This window comes from Pezoporus wallicus, unplaced genomic scaffold (genome assembly GCF_028554395.1).
Source record: "Pezoporus wallicus isolate ANWC-B61680 ecotype Strahan unplaced genomic scaffold, APGP_CSIRO_Pwel_v1 scaffold_11491, whole genome shotgun sequence".
Lineage (NCBI taxonomy): Eukaryota > Metazoa > Chordata > Aves > Psittaciformes > Psittacidae > Pezoporus > Pezoporus wallicus.
The window spans coordinates 7,590,877-7,604,230 of record NW_026642649.1 but is presented as its reverse complement, the minus strand read 5'-3'; the positions used below and the strand labels follow the sequence as shown (position 1 = coordinate 7,604,230).

The 13,354-nt window shown below is 40.7% G+C and overlaps 1 protein-coding gene across 2 annotated transcripts in view; it reads left to right on the top strand.

Moving 5' to 3' along the window:
• Positions 1–13,354, top strand: part of CNTNAP2 (contactin associated protein 2) — a 1,008,227-nt gene that overhangs the window by 611,417 nt on the left and 383,456 nt on the right. For both annotated transcript variants that reach the window (XM_057431243.1, XM_057431244.1), the window contains exon 10: positions 5,322–5,493. In XM_057431243.1, coding sequence (XP_057287226.1) covers positions 5,322–5,493 — 172 coding nt within the window. The remainder of the gene's footprint in view (positions 1–5,321; positions 5,494–13,354) is intronic.

The window sequence follows — 13,354 nt, the reverse complement described above, 5'->3', positions numbered from 1 at the left end:
TGTGAAAAGAAACGTACATTTCCTGTGTCAGTGAATTTCTCAGGGAGCTGTAGTACTGGATTGGCGTTCCTTGCACCTCAGGTAGGGAGGTCTTAGGTCCTACGTTTTAAAGAATTCAAACCCATCGAGAGCTGGCAGGTTCTGAATTAGTGTCAATACACTGAAGTGAAATCTAACTGAGGGTTAAGGAGTGACAGTATACAGACAGACTGAAAATTCTCAGTGCTTCTCCAGAACGGGCTTCAGTTAATAAGCAGGCAGCTGGTGATAAAGTGCTTTCAGAGAATAAGGTCTGGCTGAAGACCAGATCTCCAGAGAAGACAAAATGAATCAGGAGGTGCAAGACTGGTAGAAAACGCTGCCAAGTCTTGTGAGATCTGGTTAAACTTTTTCATCACAATATCAGTGACATGTACAGAGAAGATTCTGCAGACTGCACTGGAGGCTTCATTAAGGCTAGCCTGGCTTACTTGGAGGACTCATGTGAGTGTGCCCCGGGAGTGCTGGAAACACTACATCCTCTTGTTCTAAGCTCTAGCACTAGGAGAGTGTGCTTTTCTCTCTGTATATGAAGCCATTTCGGGGTTTTAGGTTAGGAATACACATTTGTTGGGATGAAATGCCCTACCATGCTATTCAACCTCTGTGTTTCTATAAATCAGAGATGAAACAATGAAGACAAAAGTAAAGACTAATTTCTTAGAAAATGCCTCATTCAAGAAATTAGTGCCTTTCTCTGCAAAAACACACAGAAAAATTGTAGTTCCCATTCTGGTTTCTGTTTCTGCACTCCACCGAGCTGGGAAACGCTGAAGTTTATTTCATGCTCTTGGAGCAGGAAACTTCTAGTTTTCCAAAATAATTGCTTCTGTTCCACTTCACAGTAAGGGCCCCATTCTGATCTGACTGAAACAAGCATAAAAATACTACACTGGATGTGGGTAGGTGTATTGAGCTTTCCTAAAAAATTTCTTTTCATGTTTATTAACATAATTGCAAGGTATTATTTTCAATCTATGTGAATTGGTTTGCACTGAATTTCAGTTTTGTTCTCTGAGTTCAGAATAACATGTTTGAATTATGTATGATAGCTACAGAAAATCTGAAGATAGCTTGACCTTGAACGGTTCTGTGCTGCCATTTATCCTGACAAATACAGAATTTGTTTCCTTCCTCTCATTCTGCAAGGATCCAGGAAGTATACTTGAAATACCACGCAGATAAAAATCAGTGGCAGACGTGAGATCAGTCACTGTTCCTGTTGATTACTAGTTCACTAGTTCCCCCCATTGTACCCCCCACTGTATATGTATACATACAAATATAAATATATACAGCCTATCATTGACTTACAAATAAAACAAAAGGCAAAAAAAAAACTATAATGAGGTGTTCTCACAAGCTATGGAGAAAAAATGTCATCTTGTCACACAATAATTTGTACTGTGCTTCAAAGAAAATCTGTTTCACATAAGGATACAAAATAACCTCTAGTTGTATATTCAGGGTCTAGTATGATATTTCATTCTCTCGTCAGATCTCATAAATTAAATAGGGCATCAGATGTTTAATGACATGCTCTGACTGTATGTAGTTTTGTTACAATACCATGAACCTAAACATATTCTTCTTTCGACTTTCTTTGTTATGCTGTCTTTGATAGAACCTTACTCGGGATTGGAAGAGAGGCATAACAGATCTTGACACCAGCAAAGAAATACTGGGTTTATTTCATAGGCATTTTATTATAGCTATTATAACTTACTATGTTTATTAAAGTGACTTCTAACATAGAAAATAGCATGAATCAAAATTATATATCTTCTAATCTTCCTTGCAAGTTTGAATTAAGATCAGGAGTTGGATCTAGAATTTGGGCTGTTCCATGTTCGGCAGGTCAGAATGAAGTTCTGGAAACAAATTTTCTTTAACTCAGTTAAATTCAGATTCAGTTCACGTCTGACCTTTGCAGGATAATCCAGTTCGTACCACAGCACGTCATGCCCAGTATATAAACTGGGGCAGTTACCTGCAGATCACTGCTCAGTTGGACTGGGTATCAGTTGGCAGGTGGTGAGCGATTGTATTCTGTTCCCTTGTTGTTTCCCTTATCATTATTATTATTGGTGGTAGCAGCAGTGATTTGTGTTATACCTTAGTTACTGAACTGTTCTTATCTCAACCCGTGGGAGTTACATTCTTTCCATTCTTGTCCCCATCCCTCTGGGAGCCAGGGGAGAGGAAGTGGAGGAGTGAGAGAGCAGCTGCATGGCTCTGATTTACGGCTAGGCTTAAACCACAACAGCTTAAAATGGGAAAAAAAACAAAACAGTAAGATTCAGATTTTGTAGGGGAAAACACAGAAAGATGTACAAATTACAGGATAAGGGAGTTTACCTGACTTTAACGTGCTTTTGAAATCGTAAGTGTGAACGTGGTTTTAAACTGTCCAAACTGCATTTTATGTACTTTTTGGAAAGGTACATATTTGCTTGTCAGCAAGAAGACCAATACAGTGCTGGTCAAATTGTTCAGCCATCATTTAGCCTTTCTAGTGACAGCATTACAGTCAGCCTTGGTTCTATAACTTCATTTAATTTCACTCACTGTAGGAAGGATGAGGAAGTGAATCACGTCTCAGTAATGGACATGTGGAAGGGGAAGGCATTGTTGTGTGTACTGAAATAACAATCACAAGGGCAAAGCAAAAGCTTTGCCCCAGATGACTCGGACTGGAATTATCTAAAATGTCCAGGTCCCACCAAAATTAATGGGCATTAGGCTGTATACCTAAAATAGTTAACAAACAGCATACATATTAATACAAGGGTTATCTAGTGTCTTTCCCAAGTGCAAAATTCTTTACAGAACAGTATGTTTTAATCTGCATTCTGAAAGGTTTGTCTAAGCTATGACTGCAATTTTAAAGCAGAAAACAAAACAGTGTCAGAGAAGGCTGGTTTGTGAGAAGCATATGGCTCAAAAACCCCACTGTTCTTCCACTCCCTTGATTTACATAGTTAGGTTAGGAGCAGCCGCCAGCTTCAGCCACTCCAACCTACAACTCCCTCCCACCCCAGCCAGTGGAGCCCAGCCTGGGAACCAGGGACCTGGGGTCTCTGCCCAGGCTGAGGGACCCAGCTTCTACTTCTCTGTTTGCAGGGTCAGCCAGCAGCAGAGACCAATAATAACCGTGTGCTCGTTAGAGTGTAGTGACACTTCAGATGCAGTGAAGCTGAGAATCATGTATTAAAATGCCTCTGTGTTTAGTTCTCAAATGCTATCAAATGTTGGTAGTAACTTAGAATATATTGCTGAATCTAATTTGCGGCTTAGTTACTTGGTTCATACTGGTTTTGATATGGAAATTTAATTGTGTCTCTAGGTTTTCATCTTATTTTTCAGTTAGTGCTTGAAAGATGATGGATAATCTTTCATCATATTCAGATACAGCCATATAATGTCCTTGGCTTTGCTGGGTTTACTATTGTGCTTGTATCCACCAAACAACAGGGAATTGCACTTTCGGTTGCTCTGTACTGTTGTCTACTGTAAAGCCTCAGCTGAATTTAGTCAGTCACTGGAAAGAACAAGTTAAAAGAAGTAAGAAGCATGTTTCTGAAAGCCCTATCCTCTCTTCTTCACATAAGTCACTAGCCAGTGCACATGCTGGGAAGAGAATAGAAATCCTGTCCCTATGGCTTGACTTTCCTGCCAATCCAAACTAACAATCCTCAGTCTGGGACTAGCACGATTTTGGTGGGGGGCAGTTGGTTTGATGAGGTTTTTGTGCATTAGTTAGGCAACTGGGGAATACTTTGGAGTTAGTCCTTTTCCATCTGATGTGTATTAGTGTGAGGGGATTAATAATCTTCCTCATTGTAGTTTATGGCTCCTTGCATTGTTGGGTGATATGACCTCAAGACAAGCCTTTGGCCATGAATGTTCTGGCAAAACCTTTCAGTTAAAATGGGTCTTAATTATATTTTGGGGAAGACTTTATATGTATCTGGGTTTTGTTTTATTAATAGGTGCCACATTAAGCAGCGTCTGTCCTCAAGTGCCAGTCGCTTGTTTCTGCCCTCTATTCACTGACCTCTTTTAGCCAGTCCTTTTGTGTCACATGATAAACTGTATTCAGGAACAGAATTTAGAAAGACTTTTATTCCTTTTTCCTGCTGCTGTTCAAACAATATTAGTTGGATAATCCATTATTCTCCTATCTCCATGAATAGCTGTTTCCATTTACTGAAGAAGGATGGAAGGCATTGGAGATCAGCAAGTTGGGTAGTAAAATGAGAGAAGGAATGGGAGCTGTCTTAGGCACGAAAACCAATGTGTCAGTCAAGAACTGCAGGGCTAGTCATCTTTCTAGCTGAAATCTGTAAATCCATTATGCATTTTTCACACTTTTCCTTTCTTTGCCAGTAAAATGCTGGCTGCTCTCCCTTTCTTCCTGTTCTCAACTTAAACAGATTCTGTCTAAATTCTTTTCCTGAAGCTTTTCCAGGGAGTTAAATCTTGCTTAAGATTTATAAGCAATGAATGAGGCTCTCCACTTATCCAGGAGAGCCTGTCTTATCCATGACATTTTTCACAAGTAAATCAACACAGTCACTTCCAAAGGGCATTCAGTTAAACAACTACATACAAACATCCTCTGTGTCCCTGCCTTTTAACATGAGTCAAGACACTAATTCATTCTCATCTCTTATAGAACACCTTCAGAAAGACAGATAAATGAATGTATTGAGAGCAAGAATGGAAATCTGACAGAATGTTCTCACATTCCTCAGAAGTGGGCCAGGACATTAGATTTTAGGGCTAGTTTCAAGTTTGCAGAAAGTTTCCAACACACGTACATTGCTGAGGAAGGCTAGTTCTAGAGAAACTTGTCTAGAAATTAATTTAATGGAACACATGGAATGCGTTTTGCCCAGAAAAATCTAAGAAGTGGGAATGTGATTCCTGAAGTACAGCAAGACGGATATTCTTCCTATTCCCTTAATCTTTGTGTGAAGAGAGAAATAATGAGAAACAGCACTAGAAGGCGGGGGGAGGAGAAGGTTAGCAGAAGATTTCCATCCTGTAGACACAACTAATGAAAGAATAATCAACTGTACTGTATGAATTCTTGCAGGTAGTTCCCAATGACTTAAATCAATAACCTTACAATGTAATCTAATAACTATATAATATTTCTTTCCCACCTTGCCTTTTTCTTTCCCCATCTATAAAACATGTCTTTTCCTGTGGTAAAAGTACTGGTTTGAGCAGTAGTACATGAAGTGAATAATGCTCTTTATCCTGCTGCTTTACAGGGTTTCCTGTACAGATGAATGACTCGGATCACTTGCTATTCCAGCATTCATTTCAAGGGTGCATGCAGTTTATTCATGTGGATGATCAGCTGGTGGATTTACACGCAGTGGAGCAAGGCCAACTGGGAAGCTTTGCCAATGTCACCATTGACATGTGTGCCATTATTGATCGGTAAGTTGTGGAGACATCGCTGATACTCTGATACACTGATGCATGCTGCCCAAGCAAGTGGTAAATGCTCCATCCCTGGCAGTGTTCAAGGCCAGGTTGGACAGAGCCTTGGGTGACATGGTCTAGTGTGAGGTGTCCCTGCCCATGGCAGGGGGTTGGAACCGGATGATCTTAAGGTCCTTTCCAACCCAAACCATTCTATGAATCTGCGATTCTTTGTCCTGCATGTTCTGAGAATGTACAGTGATACAGAAGAGGTGGCATCAGTGTCTTCTGGCTTCACTGAATTCCGCAGAGTACTAAAATAGGTCCACATGCTTGCACAACTGTTTATGTAATAAATGCTTAAACTGTATTAAAATAATGCCTGGTGGTTGGGTTGGTTTTCTTTTTTCCAAACTGAGAAGAGTAGTTCCGAATTATGGCAGGCTTTTGCTTTGATCCCTGCCTTTTCAAGCACTTACCTATGTTAATTTCTCTTCCTCCTGAGTAATATTTTCTTCTTTGATGGCAAAAAAGAAAACATGAGGAAAGACAGCAAAGAGCAATTAGCCCAACTCCTGAATGGAGGCTGCTTGGCTTATGAGAATTGCCTACGTATTAAATTCATTACAAGTTTGCTGGAAAGCTGAAGATGGTTTTTTAGAATTTAGAAAGAAGCAGAAATGACAAGATCATAGAACCCTACAAGGATTCAGGTAAGGAGCAACCAATGGAGTTGATGTGGTCCGAGCCCCGCTCATAACGCAGAGCCAGCTTCATTGCTCAGGGCCACAGTCAGTAGAGTTTTGAGAATGTCCAAGGATGGATATTCCACAGGCTGAATGACTCTGGGTATTAGCAAAGAGTGGCATAGTTAAGGTAAAGAAAAGTGTGTGCTTTTGATTTCCTGCTGAAGGCAAGAGAATCTCAAAGAGATTAATGTTACTAAGAGAAAAACAAAATGCAGCATACTGCTTTGGTCTTACAAAATGCCTCTCTTCCTGAAATGTAGACATCAGTTTGCAGTAAACAAGTTGTGAGTTCACTGTAGTCAGGAGCCAAACATCTGCCCTACCTTTTTCTCACTCCTCTCTTCCAGGAGATGGTGTGGGGAGGAGGGGAAAGCGAAAAGACTCTTACAAGTGAAAAGACTTTTGGATTAAGCTGATAGTTTAATAAGAATGGCAGTTTAATAAGAAATGCAAAACCTGCACATGCAGGCAAGTGAGAAGAGGAATTCATTCAGTACTACTCATTGGTAGGCAATTGTCTAGCTGCTTCTGGGGAAATGGGGTCTCAGCAACTATAATGCCTGTTTGGAAAGAGAAACATCCCCACCCCTTCCTCCTCCATTCCCTGAGATTTTATTGCTGAGCATGACACTGCAGAGTATGGGATACTGCTATGGTCAGTTTGGGTCAACTGTCCCAGCTGTGTCACCTCCTAACTTCTCCCACCCCCTTCCTTCTGGCCTTTATGGGGGAGACTGTGGAGCAAAATCCCTGGTGCTGTGCAAGCTCTGTTCAGTAGGATCCAAAACAGTGGTGTGTTATCAACAGTGGTTTACCCAAACTGAAGAACAGCACCATACGGGCTGCTGTGAAGACAGTAAACTGGAAACTTCATCCCAGTCAGACCCAGTATTCCATTTTAGCAATATCAGTGTGAAGGAGCATGTGGTGTACCAGTGGGTTGTTGTCCTGGTGTGTGTGGCTGTTTTACATTGCTGCTTCTCATGGACCTGTTGAGGTCTGAAGTCATAGTGAAAAGAGGAAGCGAAGAGTTGCTGTCATAGGGAAGAAGTTTGTTTTATCTCCTCACATACAATTGAAATTAGAAAGGTCTCATGGGTTAGTACTTGAGAGTTTGAATTGCTCACTTTTATTTTGAACACCTGGTTTTGGGAATGTAAATGGACTTGGAAGAAAGGATGGGAAGATACATCTAGTTAAGTCCCTGCTTTTTCCCCGGTGGATAAATCTGTTTATGTGACAGTTTGTATTGATCCTGTTTATGCCAGCATCTATTAGAAGGAATTCCATCATCATAGGGAAAGTAATTAGAATTAGGCTTTTGCAATGTATTACAATGTAGTTACAATTAACTTAGAATGTAAGTTAACTAGAATCAGGTTTACAATGCACTGTTGAAAAACAGAACTTAAAGCTTCCTATATGTCAGGCAGCTTACTTTTGAGTTGAACTTCATATAGAAGTTACTATTCATATGGTATTTCTTTTTATAAGGTATAATAATATATATTGTTATTCATTATAATACCATATGCCATATATGGTATTATATGAAATACTTTTTACTGTGTTAAAATATTATGCTTTATATATTGGACTTATTTTATATACCTCATAATATTTGTATTCATAATATATTTTAATATAAATAACACTGGTTTATGTATGTTTCTGCATATATGCTTTCTCTAAGGAAATGGAGTCTCACTCTCTTTCTTCTGCCACCTTGGACACTTACATCATCCTGATTATATAAAACATATGTATATAAAACTATGTATCTTATATTTATGCCTCCTAGGCACTGGAAGTCTGTGTTACAGAGTAACAGTTGTTATTCTGAAACAATCAAAGGAAATTAGGATATTATCCAAAGAATTTTCTTAGGGTTGATTTGGGGTTTTTTAAGGATTGAGACGTAATCCAGTTTGTTGTTTTACCATGATCAAATTTATTTCTTTGTAGTCTGCACTTTGAAGCAAACCCTTTGACTAAGAAGTAATAATGCCAAGCTTTAGATGTGACTGATTTGTATGGCTTTCTTATGAACATCTGCAAATAAGAGTTTTACAAGCACTTCTATTACCATATGCCACTATATATAACATCTTTTCTGTGGCTTTCTTTTAAAGGATCCAAGTACCATGTGTACTATATATTAGCTTAATTTCATTTCCTTTGAAATGGGAAGATATTTGTGACTGTGATACTGGTATCCTCCTGCCTTTTGTAACTTGTTTAGCTCTGAATCATAAAGGCTTCAGTCATCATCAGCATGGAAATTGCTTTCATAGCCACACTTCAGTGAAGACCCCCACTGGGCAAAAAGATAAGCTGTCACAATGAATTATTCTTACTGCAGACTTCAGCCATTTGGTTGAGGGAAGAAAAGGTGAAGTTGTGAATGGTGGCATTTTTCATCATTAGCTACAGCAGATAGTAAGGAGGGGACAGTTCTCTCTATAGGAACATGACAAAAACTGTGGCAGGTTCTCTTGTTGCAGCTGCCTGGAGCTAACTGCTCCATGTTCTGCCAAACTGAACACCTGACAGGTATGGAGAAGGTTTCTGCATTTCTGTTCTAGTATTTTTTTAGGATGTTAGAATAGTCACATTAGAGCATTACACTTGTACTTGGGAGATAAGAGTGTTAAACCAGTGCCTCATTGTTTTCAGTCTTCCTCTCCTCATATTAGCATTTTGCTATTGCAAAGACTACAAGCCGAGATCTTATTCAAAGTGATGACCAAAGCTAAGGAACATCCTCTTTTTACTGGTGACCAAATAGTAAAAGTGCATAGAATTTCATTCAGGTATATATATACAGCAATTACAGGCAGCGAAAATGCTACTGAGGATAAACAGTCACCCCTGTTTGTGTACCTTAATCATCTTTAATTGTATTAGCAATGCAACTTGCTTTGTTTTCGCACTGATCAACATGCTATACTGCTTGTGACAGCACAGGTCTCTGTATACCTCCTTTACTTATCATTAACAAACTTAACTAGTCACAGGCCAGATGTTACAGTTGTACTTTAGGATTTTAGCATAGGACTTTGAACATGAATTATAACTCACAACTAATTTATCCCAGAAGCCTTGGAGAATTCCAAAGCTCACCTGACTTTGTTGTGGCTAGAATTACGGATTTTAATCATGAAATCACAATGAGGAGATACTGAAATGGTTTCAAAACATAGTGTCCAATCTGTCAATGTAAATTATGCATAACATATGCCAATTTTAACAAAAATCTTTGTGTACCCTAAGAGATGAAATGACAGAAATGAGTGAAAAAATGCAGTAGCAAGAATGTACCTGTGGCTGCTTCTCATGTTTCACGAATGGGTGAACTGTGGGATTCTCTCTGTACACAGTGAGATGAATTATACACCAATTTTTGGTGATAAGTTCATGTTAAAGAATCAATGTAAGTAACCAGCTGCGTACAGCAGAACAACAGTCTGGGTGATTGCTGCTTACCTGCTGTGGTGATGCACTGTATGACAGAGTGCCAGCATTTGGCTTTAATCCCATAGGCTTCCTCTGAAGGCTGCTGGGCTGAGGGGCAGTGGGTGTGGCTAGGCATGGTGGGGCTGGTCACCCCCATGTCATTGTGACACCACCCAGCAACACAGCAGTCACAATGCCATGGAACAGAATAAAAGGGAGCAGCCTCCTGTGTCCCCTGGCAGAGATGGCCCAGGGCAGCCCAAGGACATCCGAGAGGAAGTCCTTGAGGAGCTGGTGGAGTTACTTGGAGGGCCCTGAGGGAGGAAGACCAGAGCCTGGTCTAGGCTGCTGGAGGCCAGCTCCTGGCAGGACCAGCTTCTTAGCTCACGGGAGGGATAGCAGTTCTTTTCAGCTGGATAGCTGTGGCCAGACCATAGGAATGCCACCTTGAGGAGCACTGCAGAGCTCATCATCCTCATCCCCTGCAGAGCCAGGGGCAGCAGCCGTAAGCAGAGATGCAGAGATGTTTCCAGGAATCTCAGCACTTTGGAGCAGCCACTGGTGCCGTCAAGCATAGTGAGGGAGGATTCTTGCCCACAGGGTCTATCAGGACGGGGACCTTTGGCCACTCTTGGAAGCCCCTGAGGTGACTCTGGGTTGAGGGAGGACAGGGCTTGGTGGTCTTCTGGGAGGCGTGATCAGCCTTTGGACCAGGAGCAGGTCTTGCTCACATGCTCAGGGATAGCCGATCGCCAGTGTTGGGGTCAGGAAGGAATTTTCCCCCCGGCAGATTGGCACTGGGCCCGGGGGTTTTTTGCCTTCCTCTGAGCATCGAGCAAGACCACTTGTTAGAGCTCCTCTGGTCCATTCTGGCTGCTCATGCACCACGAAGGTGGCGCCTCGTGTCCTGCAGCTGGGGGGGGGAAGGCTTTTTTTCCCCTCATGGGGGCCTGCAAGTGTCCCTGGGTTTTTTTTTGCCTTCCTCTGCAGCAGTGAGCCAGCCCCTTGACAGGGCTCCTCTGGGCTATGGTGGCCCAAAGGCTGCTGCTCCTGCTCCATGCGGGTGCCCCTCGTGCCCCACATCTGGGGAGAGGAAGCTTTTGTGACTCCCAGGGTAGCCCCTGGGGGTTGCTGCTTGTCCTCTGTTGCACTGAGCACAGCCCCTTGTCAGGGTCCTTTGGGCTCGGTTCTTGCCTGTTGCTCGCACCCCTCCAGGGCACAGCTTGTGCCCTGGCTTTCTCTGGCTCCATTGCCCAGTGCAAGCTTGGAGCAGGAGCGAGCTCTGCTCATCGCTTGGCTCCATTCCCTGGGGCTTCTTGCTTGTGCACAGCAGCCTGTGTTTGGAAGGGCTCCAGCCTTGCTGCCCATCAGCAGCTGCCACTTTCCAGCTCTCCCTGCGTGCAACAACAGCACCAGGCTTGCACAAGAGCACTTTTCATTCATCCCGGAAGAGAAACAAAAGGAAAGGAAGGTAATGGAAAGCTAAGTAACGTAACTGAAAGTAACGGAACAGAACAGAAAGGAACATAGCAGGAAGGAAAATAATGTAATGGAAGAGGAAAATAACGGAAAAGAAAGGAGCATAATGGACAGGAAAGAATGGTAACAGAAGAAAGCTGAGTAACAGAAAAAGTGAGTAACAGAAAGAAAAGAAACAGAACAGAGAGGAAGGAAAAGAAACACGGCAATGGAATAGAAATGAGAGTAATGTAATGGAACAGGAAACAAAGGAACATACTTTATAAAATTTCCTTTTTACAAAAGGAAATAAAATAACAGGAGCATAAAAAAGGAATGTAACGGAACAGGAAGGAAGGGAAAGGAATGTGTCTTAACTGGAAGTAATGGATTGGAATGGAAAGGACCATAGCAGGAAGGAAAATAATGCAATGGAAAGGAGAGTAATGCAACGGAGAACAAAGTAATGGAAAGGAAAGGAACGTAAAAGAAGAAGGGACAGTAACAGGAAGGAAAGTACCGGAAAGGAAAGGTAACGTAACCAAAAGTAATGGAATGGAACAGAAAAGAACATAATGGAAAGGAAAATAATGAAGGATAAAGTAACAAAGTTAAGTAGCGGAAAGGAAAATAACGTAGCAGAAGAACGGACAGAACATAATGGAGAGTAACAGAAAGGAAAGGAATGTAAAGGAAAGTAATATAAGAGGAACAAGAGGACAGGAACATAATGGAGAAGAGAACATAACGGAACAAAAATGAAAGGAACATAACAGAGAGGAAACGAAAGGAAAGGAACGTAACATAACTGAAAGCAACGTAACAGAATGGAAAGGAATAACACAGGAAGGAAAACAACATAACGGAAAGTAGAGTAACATACCGGAAAGAACGCTAACAGAAGAAAGTTAAGTTACAGAAAGGAAAGTAAGTAACAAAGGAAAAGTAGCATAATGGAGAGGAAAGGAAAGAAATGTATTGCAGTGGAACAGACGCTAAAGGAGAGTAAAGTAACAGAAAGAAGAACATGACAGAACAAAAATGAAAGGAAAGGAACATAGTGGAACAGGAAATAAAATACCATATTTATAAAGTTTCTTTTTAGGAGAAGAAATAAAGTAATAGGAAATAAAAGGAAAGTAACACAACAGGAAGGAAAGGAACGCGACATAACTGAAAGTAACGGAATGGAAAGGAACATAGTAGAAAGCAAAATAAGATCATGGAGAGTAACATAATGGAAAATAATGGAAAGGAAAAGAAGGTAACAGAAGAAAGGATAGTACGGGAAGGAAGGTAACAGAAAGTTAATGTAATGTATCTGAAAGAAATGGTAATGTAACTGACAAATGGAACGGAACAGAAAAGAATGTAGCGGAAAGTAAAATAACAGAGTAAAGTAACAGAAAGTTAAGTCACAGGAAGGAAACAAACGTAATGGGAGACCAGAGAGAACATAACGGAGAGTAACAGAAAGGAAAGGAAAGTAACGGAAGAGGAACTGAAGGAAAGGAACATAACGGAAAGGAGAAGAACATAACAGAACAAAAATTAAAAGAAAGGAACATAACTGAAACCAACAGAATGGAAAGGAATGACATGGGAAATAAATCACATAATGGAAAGAAGAGTATCATTACGGAAAGAATGGCAACAAAGAAAAGTTACAGGGAAAAAAAGGTAAGTAAGAGAAAGGGAAGTAGCACAATGGAGAGGAAAGAAATGTATTGCAATGGAACAGACATGAAAGGAGACATAACAAAGAAGAACATAACAAAACAAAAATAAGAGGAAAGGAACACAACTGAAGAGGAAATAAAATACCGTACTTTATGATGTTTCCTTTTTAGGAAAGGAAATTAACAGAAACAAAAGAAATTGAACGGAACTGGAAGGAAAGGAAAGGCACGTGGCATAACTGAAAGTAGCACAATGGAATGGAAAGGAAAGTATTGGAAAGCAAAATAATGTAACAGAAAGGAGAGCAGCATAACAGAAAATAATGTAATGGAGAGGAAAGGAAAGTAACAGAAGAGACAGTAACAGAAAGGAGAGTTAACATAATCAAAAGGAAAAGAAAGGTAACGTAACTGAAAGTAATGGAACAGAACAGAAAAGAATGCGGTGGAAAGGAAAATAATGGGGGGTAAAGTAACAGAAAGTAGCGGGAAGAAAATTACTGTAACGGAAGACCAGAGAGAATGTAATGGAGA